This window comes from Uloborus diversus, chromosome 7, assembly GCF_026930045.1.
Source record: "Uloborus diversus isolate 005 chromosome 7, Udiv.v.3.1, whole genome shotgun sequence".
NCBI classification, from domain to species: domain Eukaryota; kingdom Metazoa; phylum Arthropoda; class Arachnida; order Araneae; family Uloboridae; genus Uloborus; species Uloborus diversus.
Window position 1 is genome coordinate 60,992,847 of NC_072737.1, and position 16,875 is coordinate 61,009,721.

The window sequence follows — 16,875 nt, forward strand, 5'->3', positions numbered from 1 at the left end:
AGTATCAGTTTTTTTTTTAAATAAATTTTATTTATTCGTGGTTTTATTTCTTACACCGATCATTTTTACTGAATGGAAGTCTGTTTCTACCACTGTCTCCCGCATTTTTTTTTTTACACTTAAAATGTTTTTAAATTCTAAAGCAATCAAATGAAAAATTATTTTATAGATGTTTAAAATTGAAGAACCTAAAATTGAGTTTACTTCATTATTAATAATACAATAAAGATGAAAGTTTACTATATCAAGTTAAATTAATTTTATGTTTTCCAATTTGAGTGAGATTTATTGAACAAATTTGTTCATAATTACAGTTAGTTAAATACATCACATGTACCAGCCATTTTGTTGATGTGTACACATTGAAATCCAGAGTTAAAGTATTTGCAGTTTTCAAGTGCTCTTTTATCCAAAAGTTTTGATTTGCCAAAAAAAGCTCTGGTTCCAGTCTAACTAGTTAATATAGGCCCTACTACATTTATTTTTAAAAAGAGTTTATATGATCATTAAAAAGTATTTTGACTTTTTTTTTCCTTGTTTTCCTCGAGAAAATATTGGTTTCACATTTAAATTTCCATTGTGTGCTATTTAAGTTGCCTAAAAATAACCTGTAAGTTATTCACAATTAACCTTGACTTAAATGAAATATTGCATAAGTATGTTGTATAAAAATCAGAACAATGTACGATCCAAATATTTTTTTCTTAAAAGGAAACTTAATTAGCCCTGAACATATGTTATTACATTATACTGAACACATATATTGGATGCAACATATGTTTTATAATTTTAATGCATTTTTTATTTTGTAGTTTTTATACAAGTGAATTAAATCCTTTAAAAAATATTTAATTTATATTTACAACATTTTTAAACAAAGCTATCAAAATTGGAGACAATGCAGTTTTCAAGAGCCATCTCTAAAAGCCAAGGCAGTCAAAGCCTTGTTATGTCCATTATAATCTCTTTTGATTTCTCCTGTAGAAATATTCCATAGTCTTGCAAGAACGTCAGAAGAGACTGGGGGGAAAAAATCAACATTAATCAAGAATCATGAGCACTTCAGAGTTCAAGATCTTATACTTTTGATAGAAACCTTTTCTTCATTAATTTGAGTCTTATTTTCTTAACCCTGTATTTTTAACTGTAATTTGCATGTTGCAACTGTTAAAAGATTATGCAAAATAGAAGAGAAAAAAATTATCAAAAAGGCTGATTTATCGCTAAATGTGGAAACCCATCCAATCTCAAAACCCAATATGATTTCATCACAGCAAGACTTGTCTAGGAATATAAAAAGGGAAGATAAATTAGTTTTCAAATGGTATATTTACTGTAAGTTTAGTGATTATGATAGTTTACACCATAAAATGGACATGTTAATGATTTTACCTGTAAAATCTCTTAGATGTTTTTTTCATTTTAAACAATTTAATCTATGGGGTAATTTATTAGATTCACAAGCACAGCCAGAATTTACTTTGTGTGTGTGTGTGGGTGGGGGGGGGGGGTCATAACAGTCCTTAAGTGTGCAAAAACAACTACAACCCAAATTCAAAATAATAGAATATCAGAACTGTTTGAACAAAACTTGTCCCTGAGTTGGGAAAAATGCAAACATGCAGATTAAAAAGAGTAAAACTCGTTACTCATGAATGGATAAATCAATTTAAACAAATTTTTCAGATATTATTTTAACAACTTATGGATCATTAACACATTGGAAAAATAGATTTTTTTTATATGAGTCAAAAAATTAGAATAACCTATTCATTCAATGCGCATTTTAAAAAGTGGCAAAAATATTTGCATACCTGTTAACCGATAGTTTGTCACAAGTATGGAGCTTGGCGCCTGGATAATTTTACGCTCTTTTAAAAGCCTTTTATTGTTCAAAATGGATCGTAAAGGGGATATATAGGGAAAATTACACATTGAATCATTTTTTTAAGTTAGAAAAAAAATAAATATCCAACTTAATTCAAATGAACGTTTTACAATCAGATTTTAAAGGGAGTATGTAAGATTTTAAAGGAATATAGAAGGACTAACCAACTAAAAAGAAACCGAAGTAAACAAGGTAGAAAAATTGTAACACTTGGCAGAGATGAACCCAAATGAAAGTAAATTGTCTAAAATAATTGTTGAAAAATACTTCTTACCTCCATAAGTGTTGGAAAGAATGTATAGTTATCTTGTTCATGCCAACTACACTTGGACGGTTGCATGAACTGCAGTTTTAATTGCAGATCTACGAAGTAAGACCAAAGATAAACATGAAGCAGAAAAGTGCACGATTCTCCTGGAGCAAAGAGAAGCTCATACAGGGACAGGGGCAACAAGGTTGGAAAAGTATTATATTCAGTGTTTAATCTTTTTTCGAAATGTCTGTGAACAAAAAAAGGTGTTTGGATTTGACAATTAAAAAGAAAAGCATATGAGAAATCTTGTGTAAGTCATTCTCTCCAATTTGACACATCCTTTTTGGTTTGTAGGTGCATGAGGGCTGCTGGAATTGAGAATTTATATATATCTTAAAATAAAACAATGCATAGTTTCTGCTGTTTATCAATTATACTGCATGATACTTCATCTGAGGCACAGCAGTTACACATTTAGTGACTCATTTTATCTTTCAGCAAGATTCTACTCCATGTCATGTCTCTAAATCGACTCATAGATTTTAAACAGAAAGAAGAATTTCGATATTAAACTGAGCGACTCTACTAATCTCAATACGATCAAGAATTTGTGGTACCGCCAAATCTAAAGAAAGGGGTTCAAGACCTGGTGCTCGCCAACAAAATTGATCTCCTTGCCACATTGAAGAGGGTATGGAAACAGTGTCAGCGAAATGATTAATGTAAACAGGTGGTAAAATACCTGTGTGAAAAGATTAAAGCAATTTGAATCCAGCAAAAAATGACACATTTTAGTATTGTTTCTTTTGAAAGTGTTTTCCTCCCTTTAATCTGAATGTTCTAATTTTTTGATTCAATGTAAGTCTTCATCACTATAAACTTTTGGATGACTCTGTCTAAAATTATTTTTAATTGAGTATATTTGAAATGAAATGCACACTTTAAGGTCCAAGAAAGGTGGCACGTTCATTTAAATACCTAATTTGCACTTATATTTGGTTAGAAAAAACTTTTCCCCAAAAAGTAAGAAGTATTCTATTATTTTGAATTTTGGGTTGTATATTATGATTGGTAATATGTGTTACAACCAAATTCTGGTTTTGGGGGGGGGGGAGCACACACAGTGATAAAAGAATTTTAATGTTTCACAAAAGTTTTTGAAAAAATTGATATAGAAGAAACATACCAAAAAGATATTTCTTGCAATCTCTTACAAAATTACCTAATAGCAACACAACTATTTGTAAGTTAATTTTTATCAATTCATTGTTACAGCATTTGTAAATTTAAGTTTTAATTTTCCCAAAATATTTTAACTGGTATTTATTTGTTTCTCCCTAACTCTACAGATACTTGATTTAAAAAAATACCTAATGTATAATTAATTTATATGAAAACTCAATTATGCAGCTTGCAACATTTCTCCAGTTAGCTCATTTCTGCGCTCTAACCTATTACATTGGCAAAAATTAGGAATGTGAATGCTTTTCATTCAAGGATTCAAAAAATTAAAAAGAATGAATTTCTTTTAAAACTAGATAATTAAAATAATAAAGCACAAAACTTGCAAAAAAAGTTGCATACAATGTATTTTGGGGTTACAAGGATGCCTTTTCCTATGCAAAAAGATTTTTAACTTATGGATTTAAAGACATCTGACAAAAAATCTGCTTTCGAAAGAAAGATAGCATAAAGATTACACTCACCCGTAAAAAGGTATTGTGAGTCGGCACTAAATGCAACATCCCAAACCCAGCGTTGATTGACATGTGTTAATTGAATCATTGGAGAAGGTGCAACAGTCTCATTGCTACCGAACATATCTTGTAGGTCTTCAGGTGGCTTCTCTAGCAGCAACTGGAGATCTGTAGTTCTCCAAATTTTAGCGGAACAGTCGGCAGATGCAGTTACTAGTAATCTGGAATAGGCATAGTAAATATCATAAACTACAGTAAAGAGTTGAAAACATACTCAGGTTGGGACCAGAAATTGTATGGATTTTAGGATTTGACTAATTTTGGGGCCATATAAAACAACTGTATTATTTTGAATACTTAAAATTGAATAGTAATGCAGACAATTTTTTTTTTAAAAGGACATAATAGAAACGTTCATTTCTATATTACATTAATGCATGGCAAAAGTTACAGATTCCTAAAACTAATGACAGTGAAAACAATATAATAAAAACTAAGAAGCTATTTTAGAAATTTTTGAGAACATAAACATTCGATCAATTGTAATTGGTTCTAAAGTTTGTACTTTTTTTTTTTTTTTTTGATATTATAATTGGTAATTAAGTCTTGTTCAGTAATACAACTTTGTTTCTCTAAAAATGCTAGATCTAGTACCTTATAGTGAATCTTCAAATGCTAAAAAAATTTTAGTAAGTGAATTTTTGACTTTGGCCAATTTGATGCTGATGGATTTTTTACTCTTCTGTATTAAAATTTCATCAAAATGATATTTAAAATTTAAAATCAGCTGCAATTTGAAATGAATTTTGTTTCAAACACGAGGAAAGTTAATTGAACAACTTTTCGATTTGCAATAAAGCTTTCTTTGCAATAAAGTTAAAGTTCTGCAATAAGTGCTATCTTATTTATATCCATTTCACTAGCACAGCCAGGATCACCTTCTGGATGGTTAATTTTGATTTTAAAAATTCCTTACATGTGCATAAAATATTGTATTAGGATTGGTAATAGTGTTAAAATCAAGGCCTCTGGGGTTGTTTTTACCCCCCCCCCTGAAGCACTGATCCATGTTATAGCAAAGTTAATAGTCCCAAAGTCTTCTGCTTATACCTAGAAAAAACAACAACAACGGATGAGGACAGGGTGGCTTGGGCAGTTACAATTTAGTTTTAAATTCAAATATTCAGATAACTTCCAATGTTTGTGTGAGCAGTAAACTATTTTATTATTCACTAGCGGTATCCGCACGGCTTTCCCGTAGTAGAAAATTAAGAGGTTATTTGATTCCAGGGTTGGCTTTCTACTGGCAGAAACTAGTTTTTGCCGTGCCAGTGGCAGAAACAGGTTATAACCGGTAAAAACCGGCAGAAACTTAAAAATGTCTTTAAAAACTTAAGTAACTACTAAATGATGTTTTTTTAAGTAATCTAAAAAGTTAAACTTCATTTCGTCATTTTAAAAAATAAAATCCTATGCTAGTTTCCTTGAATTAGTTCGGAAAGGGAACTTTTCAATTGCAGCAGATGCTTGTAATATTTGGATTAATCTACCAAAGGACGAAATACAATATCGGTGCTTAGGAAAGAGGAGTGACATACAGAATTAAACAGGCACTACTGATTGCAATTTGCTTGTTTATACGAATAATCTAAATTGCTTGTGATTGAAATTATCATGTTCTTCAAGAAGAAAGTGCCAGAACTTTACTTGCTAATATTAACGTCGATTTTGTACCTAATATCACAGCTTTGCAAAACAAGTTGGCCCCATTTCTCAAAACTCATTTTTCCAGTCAAGTTTTCCCCACTACCTCAGTTACTGCATGGTGGACCAGTTAGAGAAAAAATACAATAGATGAAAGTTTCACAAATATTGCTTATTCCTGGATGCATTCCCTGCTAGCTCTTCTGTTGCAAGCAAATTCTAAAGTTTCTCATTTGTGCATATTTAATTGAGAAACTGTTTAGATTTTAGAAACCACCTTTTCTAAGAGGCAAGTGCAGGATCCAAACAATGTAACATTTGATTTTGAACTGTGATAATATTGTAATTCAATTGTGCTTTGGTGAGCAAATTAATATTTTTTCCATGCATTTCTATTGTTATGTCAATAATTATTTTTTTGTCATTTTGTGAGTTTTTGCCAGTTTCTGCCACAAATGTGGCAGAAAGTGGTTTTTGCCATTCCGGTTTTAACCGGTTTCTACCAGTGGTTTTAACCACCTCGGCAGAAACTTGCCAACCCTGTTTGGTTCACCTGTATATTTACAAATAATGGATGATGAATTTCTCACCAATTTGCTATGTTAATTTGCGCGCTCATGCTACGTTTCCATGTTATGATAATTTGGTAACTTACTTGTCCACGTTTTTATAATTTGCTCAGTAAAATGTTCTTAAAATTGGAATAGAAAAAGAACAAAATCGAATTTTCCAAAAATGGCTTCGAGGTGCACACTCCCATGCTACAAACTAATTTTGTGACAAATTTCATGGCAATCGGCTGAATGGTCTAGGCGCTATGTGCGTCATAGACATCCTGACAGAGTTCCGGACTTTCAGCTTCATTATTAGTGAAGGTAGTAATATTTTTAAAATGCTGATTGTAATTCATCATTCCAACCAACACTGCTAGGTCAAGAGTTAGCTTGCTCAAAGTAATTACAATGCACAACATGAAGCATGTCCTTCAAACATAAGTATGTGTTTCTTTTATCGTTTTTGGCTGATAATAACAAATCTGTAATTAACTTTTGTTTATCAGACATGGTTCTCGAAAAAAATTGATGCTTTATGTATTTTCATATTTAACACATAAACACTTTTCTTTTTGATTGGTGTTGATTTCTATATCTTTTCCTCCTCCTCCCCAACCCCTTTATCCCCTTTATTGGGAGGGGGGGGGAGCAAAAACTGATTTTTGACTTTGGAAAAATATATCAATGAATATACATTTTTGAAGAGGAAAAACAGAGGAGTAGGAAATAAAGCAAAAAATTGCAGATCAGAGAAAGATTTCTAGCCCTCTACTGAAGCAATTTGTTAAAATAGCTCATAATTTTTTTTCCTCAAAACACATCTTATCTAATAAGTCTTCTTGTCCTGTTACTTATTTCTTTGCTTTTAATAAATGAATTTCCTCTCAGTAATTCTCATATCAATTAAATAATATTTAAAACAAGAAGCAATTATAAGTTGAAAGGAATGCCTTACGTAGAATCTGGACTGAACTTGCACTTTAAGCCATATGTATTGTGCGCCTGAAATTTGGATGCTCTAATAGGTCGAGTGTGCATAGTTTCACTTCCACCAGCACTGAGAGTAAAAAGGTAACAACTACCCTGAAAAAAAAAAGGTAAATATTAGTTACTCAAAAGGTCTCTCAACAATAAAATTAATAAACAGATGCGTATTAGTATCTGTAAAATCAACTGCAACATTAATGCAAGAACAATGCTACCAAATCAGCCGGTTAGTGGCATGATGGTTAGGTGCTAGCCTTCTACGCCTGTGGACCCAGGTTCTGACCTGGGGTGGCTAGTCGGTAGATTTTCGAGATGCAGAAAATCATCAGCCCTCATGTTGTATGATTATGCGGCATGTAAAAGATCTCTTGGGTCTTCGTTTGGCTTAGAATTCTTTCGGCAAAATTTAAATTCCTAGTGTAAATTTTGCATGAAAGAGAGCTCAGGTGCCCCCATCTGGTGGAAGCTGGGTGTCCAAATTATGCGTGCCATTGACATCTGCACCTCAATGGTGACACATGAAAGACTGAATGCCGTATCGGGATATAGCACTAGGTCTGCTAAAGGCTAATAGCCTAAAAACGCAGCCTCCATTGGACAAAAAAAAGGCTACCAAATCTACTAGTAACATAAATAAATGAATTGGTATATACCAGGGGCTCTCAAACTGGGTGTCGCAATATTTGACAAGGGGTGCCAGTGTTTCAAAACAATTTAACATCAATTTGAAAATAAATTATGAAGATTTGAGACCAGATGATTATGAAAACATAAGCTATAAACACATTAATCTTTACTTTTTCCAACTCTATATTTAGTTAAATAATAAGTACATATAATCAAAGGTTAAAGCTTTTAGTTAAACAAGAATTTTCAAAAGTGCTTACTTTATTGTCAACAGCAGCCATAAACGTACCTTCTGCATCAATATGCATACTTTGAATATATACATGAGGTTCCATAATCTGTAAATGATTAAAATTTGAGCAAAATTTTGTTTGTAGTAAAAATATCTAAAATAAATAAAATTGTAGCTCTAATGAAAAGTTATGACAAAATTTATCATTCGCTAAAATTATGTTCATTAAAAATCTTTGATTAATAATTTTAAAAAAAATAACTACTGGGCCAAATTACCAACCATTAAATATGCAAATTTCTTAAGGGCAAACTTTAATGTTTTTTCCTAAGATTCCATGCAGTTTATGGAGAATTATTCTTTACAAGATTGGCATTTTATGAATGTATTACTGCATTGCTAAATTGTTCAGAATAACCATTAAAGTTTATACTGTTTAGAATTCTCTCTAAATGTTAGAAAGCAAAAGTGCAATTACTTTTACCATACTGATATCCCATATGAAAAGTGTGCTTTGCTCTATTTTTTCCTTTAAGCTTATAATGAATCTATTTGTAACATTTTATTTTCTAAGTAACATTATTTTGTATTTTAACTTTCACAAAAAAGATTAATTCAGAAATGCTCTAATGACGTATAAAAATTGTTCATAAACAAAAGGTACTTCAAAACTTGTTCTGATCAGATTAATAGTAAGAACAAAAAGAAATAAATACATTTAGTAGATATGTAACTATTTTTATATATATATATTTATAATTAAGGTTTATATATATATATATATATATAGGTGCATACTTTGTTTTATCTCAAAAACAAAAAAAAAACTAAAATTTTGGATTCAATTCTGACTGAATATATTTATTATACTTTGAAGAAAGGTCTTTTCAACTGCTGATCACTGGATTCAGCCCTCAAATCCCAAAGATAAATTGATCCATTTTGATCTGCTATGAAAAGTTCACATTGATTTGGATGTAAACAGACAGAGTTAACTGGAGCTAATGCAGTATACTGCCTTTGGCATTGCAAAGTTCTGGACCTGGAAGAGAACAATGAATGTTATAAACAAAATGTAAAGACAGTTAATAAAATATCTAGATTTTGGCAACTTTACAAAAAAAAAAAAAAAAGAATGAAAGGGACAATATTTATTATAATTATTATTTTAATTTTGAAACAATTGTATTAAAAAAAAAAAACTAGAATAGTGAAAATGATATGTTAACATACCAAAGTTGCTTTTTCAAATTCATTTGATTATCATTATTATTTGCTCATTTATTTATATTTTATAATTATTACTGGAATATGTTATGCATTTTTTCAGAGCACCAGCAAATTTCTTTTCCAATATGTAATTAATGCTCTCACTAAAAATTTTGCCAGTGTTTAGCAGTAATTATATAAAAATGAATTGGACCATCTGAACAAACTAATTAATCTTTTATATAAATATCTACAATATATTATTTTATTGCATAAGGCAGGGACCACCAAGGGGATCATGGCAGAGACTATGCCATTGAAATTTATAGGAGAGTTGTTTTACAATTATTTCCCCTTTTTTTTTTGGCGGGGGGGGGGGGGGGGGGGCTCTTAATATTGGAGCAGTCAACTCTTGATAACTCGAAGTCTCAAGGGACCGGCTGAAAAGTTCGAGTTATGGGAAGTTTCCACAACAGTCTCAAGAATTTGGGATCCAATGAAAACTTAGAGGGTTATAAGCTTCGAGTTTCGGGGAGGTGGCCATTGCTCTTGGGGTTGCACGCCCTTGCATAGGGTGGTATAATATTAACAACTTAGTAATACTATTTTATTAATCTCAAATTAGCAAATTCTTCTGTCACAAGTTTTTCTTTCTCAATATTAGTTATGATGACTTCAGACAAACATACCTACCATCAATTATATATTAAATTTTAGAGTAGGAAAGTTTCATAACCTCAAATCCCATATTCTTGAAGCATTATCTTCGGATCCTGTATACATCCATCTTCCATCTTCTTGAAAACCAACAGCAGTGAAATTTTTGGCTACACCTTCATAATTAACAACTGGATTTGGATTGTTAGAATAAATATCATACATACGAATATGCTGAAAACCTAGAAATCAAAATATGGAGAGAAGATAAAACAAAAATATTAGGAAAAATATATTCTCAAAGTTTATGGATAGCTTTTAATTAAAAAAAACTCAATTGAAAGTCAAAAGGTCATTATAATCGGTAATCTATAAAGGGGTTATAAATTACTGCACCACCAACAAAAATAAATGTTTCTAAATGTTACTACATTCTTTTGTTTGCAGAAAACTGTGCCAAAGCAAGAATTAATACATCACAACTGTTTTTACATACCACTATTGCAACTGAATATTGCAGTTGTTTTTCAATTCTATGCAGCATTTGCAAAATAACTGCATCATCTAGTTACATCAAGTTGATTAATTGTGATTTAAATCCCTGATGCAACAAGGAAGGTGGTTATAATTTTGACCTGTGTATTTATGTCTATGTCACTTGAATCCTAAATGGACAAACGGATTTCGATTTTTTTTTTTTTGAAAAGGAGATTTGAATGAGTGTTCTTAGCTATGTCTCATCTTTCAGAGACTTGAATTACAAGATATATAAATTAAAAACCACAAAACTAAAATGTTATGGCAATTTTAGTAGTAAAAAGGTAGTTGCACATTTAAAATATTAGTACCAAAAGAAAGAACAAATGTTCTGCATCTAATGCTCTTTTGCTGCCTCTTTTAACAATTTGGTACAGTGCTGGACCTAGGATTTTTCTGAGTCAGGGAAAATCTTGAAACTGCTGCCCCTACCCATCTTCCTTCAAGTTTTCATGAAACAAATGCAGAAATGGGGTGAATTTACTGCCTCCCAGAAGTTGCCACTTGAGGAAAGGGGCTCTGATTTTGATTCAAATTTTAAAGTGCAGTTTTGTTCTACATACATAAGTACCTTTCATTGTAACAAGGTTACAAAGAACATAAAAAACAGTATTTGCATATATTGTTTCACCAGTTATAGAGTTTCTTATTTACCATTGTATGTTACATAATTTAACTATTTTGAAAATGTATGCAAACAGCCCTACTACAGAAATGATAACATTGAAAAACAAAAAAAAAGTTTTACTATCAAATTCCTAATTACAAAAAAAAAAGATAATGAAGAAGTCAAATGTTTTCACTCTAGGACATTGCTATAAAACAACAGCACAATGTCAATTAATACTCACCAGCAGCAGCTAATAGCTTCTTGTTCGGAGTTATTTCCATACAATTTACCTGCTATTTTAATTTAAGAATGCAAACTTATTTGAAGAAGTAAAAAAATTAAAATAATATGCAAAGAAAAAGAACATAGAAACAAAACAAAACATGAAAATGAGTTACGTTAATATCAAAATGTAAATAGATTTTTAAGACATCACATTCATAGAAAAAAATATTGTTTTTAGTATTTTAAATTTGTTTACATGCAGGGATGAGAGTGGTCAGAGAGCAAAAAGAAGGAAATCCAAAAAAATTTCGTAAATGGAATGATATCCAAAACCGCATCAAAATAGAACCTGGAAGCCATGATTTTCGAAAATTCAATAAAAAATGGCTAATTTACCAGTTTTAAAGGTAATATGTATTTAATTAAGTATAAGTAATAATTTTGTACAGTTTGCTGCATTGTACCATTTCTTGCAAGAGTGTTTATTAATAAAAAAAATCTAAATTTTGAAAAAGAGGCAACAATTTCTAACCCCTGAGCTATTGAACAAAGGGTTGAGGGAATCAGAGGTCAATCTTGCCTGTATCACACAATAGTGTCAACTTTTCATATTTTTTAGAGAAAAATATTTTTTTCATTAAAACCATTTGAGTTTATAGTGTTAAACGCGTGGGAACATACATTTTAAAATTCGGGTCTGTTTCTAAAGTAAAAATTTACAACGGAGAGAAAAATCTAAAATTTCTTTATGTGGTAGAACATACTTTTCATAGTAAGAATTGAAAATAAATAAATATATATGTATATAAACGATTACTTATCTTTTTCCTTGCACTGGAACCCAAAACTTGTCTTTAAAAACTTCCTAATACGATTTCGGAATCAAAAGAACAACTTGCAGACACTTCATTTAATCATGAAATCTCAAAACTTTTAACAGGCTGTAAAGCCTAAACGGTTTGAGATTCCCCCATAAATATTTTTACACTTTCTTAAATACACAAAAAAAGTAACCATGTTAAGTTTCAATAAAATTCGAGACTGTGGGTGCTATGCCACATTTTTTGATTGACTTTTGCATTTTTTCCAAAATAAATTAAAGAGATAAAAATATCACTGAAATGATGAACAAAATAAGCAGATATAAGGTAGCATATAGTGAAAAACAACCCAACATCAAAAATAATTGAAATACCTGCAGGATGCGAAAAGATTGAAATCTCAAACAAGGCATGCAAATTTCGGCGCAGCACGTGTTTGACATCGTTGGCATGATTCCAAACTATACGTTTTTGTCAGATATCGTGGAGGATGAAGATTCGCGGGAGAAAAGTAGAAAAAATAAGAAATCGGGAACCGAAAATTTGAAAAAATCGTATTTTTTTCCGATTTTTGAGAAAAATAAGGCTTGAAAGAGCCAAAAAACGAGGAAAATGAGGAAAGGTTCTAAAAGTGAACAGAAAAAGCCGGAAAAATCTCATCCCTGTACATGTAAATTTTAAAAAGTGAAAGGTTTATTTTCCAAAAAGTAATGTGATATTTTTTGAAAAAAGTACAGCAATCATTCTGGAAACAATTGTATATATGCCTTTAAAAATGTATTTAATTCTATTTTACTATCATTAATAAGGCTGAAAATATTGCTAATTAGAAAATGGGCATTCATTGGGAATCAATGAGCCAGTGTGACCTCAGAGAAGGAAAAAAGTTTTGCAATCAAATTAGGTTTCTCTCTCTCTCTCTCTCTTTTTTTTCCACAGCAGAATTCAGCTTATAATGGAAAGCAGCTGCCTGACAAAATGAATTTTGAGAGGGATCATTATTTATATGAATGAAATGATAATCAGCTACAAGAAGTTTCTTAAGCAAAAATCATACCACAACTGGAGGAGGAATAAATAGAATTTCCACATCAACTCACTTAGTAACACTTCATAACATTTTTTAACATTATAATGCATTAGACCAAGGTCAGTTTTTAAATTGGATGCTTTTATAACTAGAATAGCAGTTTATTTTATGTACCAATATGGATCACGAATAATTTTTTTTTTATTTTGGACCAATATAGCATCTATGTATCAGCAAACTACAAAAGAAAAAACTGACAGTAGAGTTAAAAATAAAAAAAAAGCATGGGTGTTTTAATTGGATTTTAAAACTGGAATAAAGCAGATTGTGGTTCAGACATAGCATACCCCCCTACTCCCTGCTATTTTGGACAATTATAGGGGCATGGTCTATGGGAAGACTGCAATGACTACCCCAATCTTTGCTGTCCTTTACTTCAGCTCAACATCAAATCACTTATCATTATCAAAATACTTTTAATGCTTCTCAATATAAGCCTAGTTGGAACAAGCTAGGTCTACCTAGGATAACATCCACGACTTAAATACCTCTACAGTATAATGGAGAAAAAACTGCAAATAAAATTACACGAAATATCAGAATAGAAGAAAGCTAATGAGTTGACGTGAGCTGTGTACCCATTCTCATTGCATTAAAAAATTAATTTAGTTTCACAGATCATTCTAAACCTTTTAATCAAGCTTAATGAATATTGACAATATATAAAAATACAATTTCATATCAGAAACGAACTAGAAAACAGCCCATTCCTCAAAATGTGAGAATCAGAAGCATAAAAATGGCTAACTTTTAAAAATAAAAGAATTTCAGAATTGTATTCTAATAGGGCCCTACTAGACCAGCCAAATGAACCACCAGATCTGTAAAATGAAAAAAAAAAAAAAAAAAAAACGGGAGATAGTGTCAAAGTTTTAAGAATGGAAAAAGAGAGATTGTAAATGATGTTACTTGAAGAAAAAATATGATTTTATCTAACATTTCTAGTTCAAAATGGACTTGTATAAATTTAATACCACCTCAGAGTTCTCAGAAAGCACTTGTAAAATAGCCTGGGGCACTCTAAACTTGAATTTTTGTCAGAGTGGAAATTCTCAATTTGCAAAAACCAAACTCTTAATTTTGTTAAATGATAAAACATAGGTATGCACACATAAGTACATTTAATGATAATGGACATTCGGACAATTAAAAATTGCTACATTGCAATTATGTCTTCAAAATTGACGAACCCCCAAGCAAACGATGAATAAGGGAATTCGATGGACGATATGACGAATATGGGAGTATTTGGGAGGTAACAGTATCCTCCCATTGGGGCACCCCTTAAAATAGCATGAAAATTATATACCTATGCTTTATTAAAGATTTATTTATTATAAAAAATAGTGTCATTAGTTAGAAGACATTTATGTCAGTTAAACCATAATCTTCAATCTTTTGTACTCAAGTGCTACATAGTGTTGTTGTTACTTAAGAATACTTGGGAACCCAAATCCGAGTAGCAGAGCTGCTCGATTTAAGGCAGAGAGGTATGGCTTCCGTTTACTCGAGCACCTATTTAAGTGGAAGTCTGATTTGGCTCAGATAATATATGTTAGATTGCAGCACCATCTATGGACTGTTTGATAATTTAGAACCAAACCAGAAGCCGAATAACTACTGGATTAGCACCCCCAGAGGTATCATTTCACTTGGAGGACTTTGTGACCAAGAGCATATTTAACGTCTCTCAGTCATCCTTAGTGAAGATGGTGGATCTTCGGCCGACCAGGATTAAACCAGAGACCTAGGTCACGAGCCCAATGTAAATATTTGGAATTGAAGAGGACCAACAATCCTTTTGTCAAATAAATAAACAATTTTTGTGATAGTTTTGAGCAATATGTATTATCAGATGCTGAATGAAGCTGCATTTAATATACGAACCATAGCATTTTATGGCTAATATCTCTAACAGCTAAAATGATTCTGTTCAGTAAGTTACCGCCCTATAGCCAGGGCTAAGGCAGAAATACATGAAATACACTGCCAGCTCAGTCAATTCCAGCCGAGGACTGCAGTTTCGTGCTTATTAGCACTCATCAGCCCAGCATAGGAGTGACTGAGCTGGAGGTGGAAAACCTCTTAAGGAAGCCTAGAGTGCCAAACAAACTGGTAGCTAATACAGAATTAGCACTGACCAGACGAGTGACCGAAATAATGGTTCGGTTCGGCCTTCAAAATTCGAGCTGGAATTGACTGAGCTGGCGGTGTATTTCATGTAAAATGATTCTGTTGAGTTGTGAACCCTTAATGTCTCTTCAAAAATCCAAAAATTGCTTCAAAAATATTTTAAAACCTAATTAGATCAGTTATGGTGATGTGGGAAGGACCTAATCCAAGCTTCAAAAATGTAAATGATCATAAACAATGTTACTTTTTAAGAACACTTCACAAATTCGTACCCCCCCCCCCCTCTGTAAGTGTCAAAAGACTTTGTTTCTAGGAATGAAGAAAACCAGATACTGGCCGACATATTTGAGAGGCATTTAATGATACAATTGTTTTACAACCATACATCTTTTGTAATTAGAGTACCAAATCAAATATTGACAATTTATACAATTAATTCGTTGATACAAAAAAAGTCAAAAGAATAAATATGACTAAGGATACTGAGCTTGGATGCTGAACAGCACATAAACGAACCCCACTATGTGCTTGCCAGAATACAATAGTATGATCATAACCACCAGTTGCAAAAATCACCTTATTCTGTGCTTCCTCAGTTGCCATTTTGATCTGTAAAAACAATGTATAAAATACTGTTATACATTTTAATCATAACCCCTTAGCCTACTTACTTTTGACATGCGTTAAATTACTAAGATTTCAAATTTATTTGTGGGACATAAATTGTACTTATGAAATTAAGTAGCACATATGTGTTTCATTGATATTTTAAAGAATTTAGAAAAATTACCCTGAATATTTTTTTAAAAATAGAGAAAAAATGCTTTATACACATTTGAAATTTGATGATCACTGACATTTTTCATATGCTATTCTTTCAATTTATTCTGTACTTGTATAGGGGATATTTTGATAATTGGGAATCTGGCGCGGTCCTCTCATTTTTGGCGTAAATAGTTTTATTTTGGTAACCCTGCTGTTTTATAGTAACCCTGTGTGAACAGATGTTTCTGATCTCTTTGTTTTGATTACAAAGAAAAATACCTCTCGCGCTGGCGCTGGAGCCAAAAATTGACGGCAATGAAGAAAGCTTGCCAGATTCCCAATTATCGAAATATCCCCCTTGTACACAACACTGACATTGTAAAACACATATATTGTGATGTTCATGCCAATCAACTGATCAACAGTTCTTCAAGAGGATGCAAATGCTTTTAAAAGAGTTGAACTGAATCTTAATAAGTATGGCGTTACTACTTAATTCCAAAAGACTAGATTGTCATAAAAATTAAAAAACATCTAGGCTTGACTATTACGTATTCAAAAAATACATAATTAAAAGAGTGATCACAAGCATAATAGTCAAAAATGAGTCATAACATATGCATAGACTAAAATCGTCAATAAGAATAAAATTTTACTTGAGTCTTTTATTTAGGCTTTTTATTCAATAAACGTTGCACAACGTTCAGATGATTCACATTCGGGTTGAAAAAATTTTGAATTTGAAGCTCAACAGTAAAAATTGTGAATAAATCTAAAATTATCTTCCTTTTGCAATGCTCTAAGCCAGAGATATCACAATAAACAAATCCAATGTTTATATCTCTCGTAAGACCAATCACAGGTTGTTTCAACGTTGCCAATCTCA

The 16,875-nt window shown here is 31.5% G+C and overlaps 1 protein-coding gene across 1 annotated transcript; it reads right to left on the reverse strand.

Moving 5' to 3' along the window:
• Positions 1 to 791: 791 nt before the first annotated feature.
• Positions 792 to 16,816, reverse strand: LOC129226034 (target of rapamycin complex subunit lst8-like). The gene is made up of 9 exons (XM_054860611.1): positions 16,646 to 16,816; positions 15,708 to 15,833; positions 11,197 to 11,248; positions 9,888 to 10,050; positions 8,813 to 8,984; positions 7,971 to 8,048; positions 7,052 to 7,179; positions 3,848 to 4,059; positions 792 to 1,020 (listed from the first exon to the last, which is right to left on the reverse strand). The coding sequence occupies exons 2-9, from the start codon at positions 15,825 to 15,827 to the stop codon at positions 908 to 910; spliced, it is 1,038 nt and encodes a 345-aa protein (XP_054716586.1). The 5' UTR covers positions 15,828 to 15,833; positions 16,646 to 16,816; the 3' UTR covers positions 792 to 907.
• Positions 16,817 to 16,875: the final 59 nt, after the last annotated feature.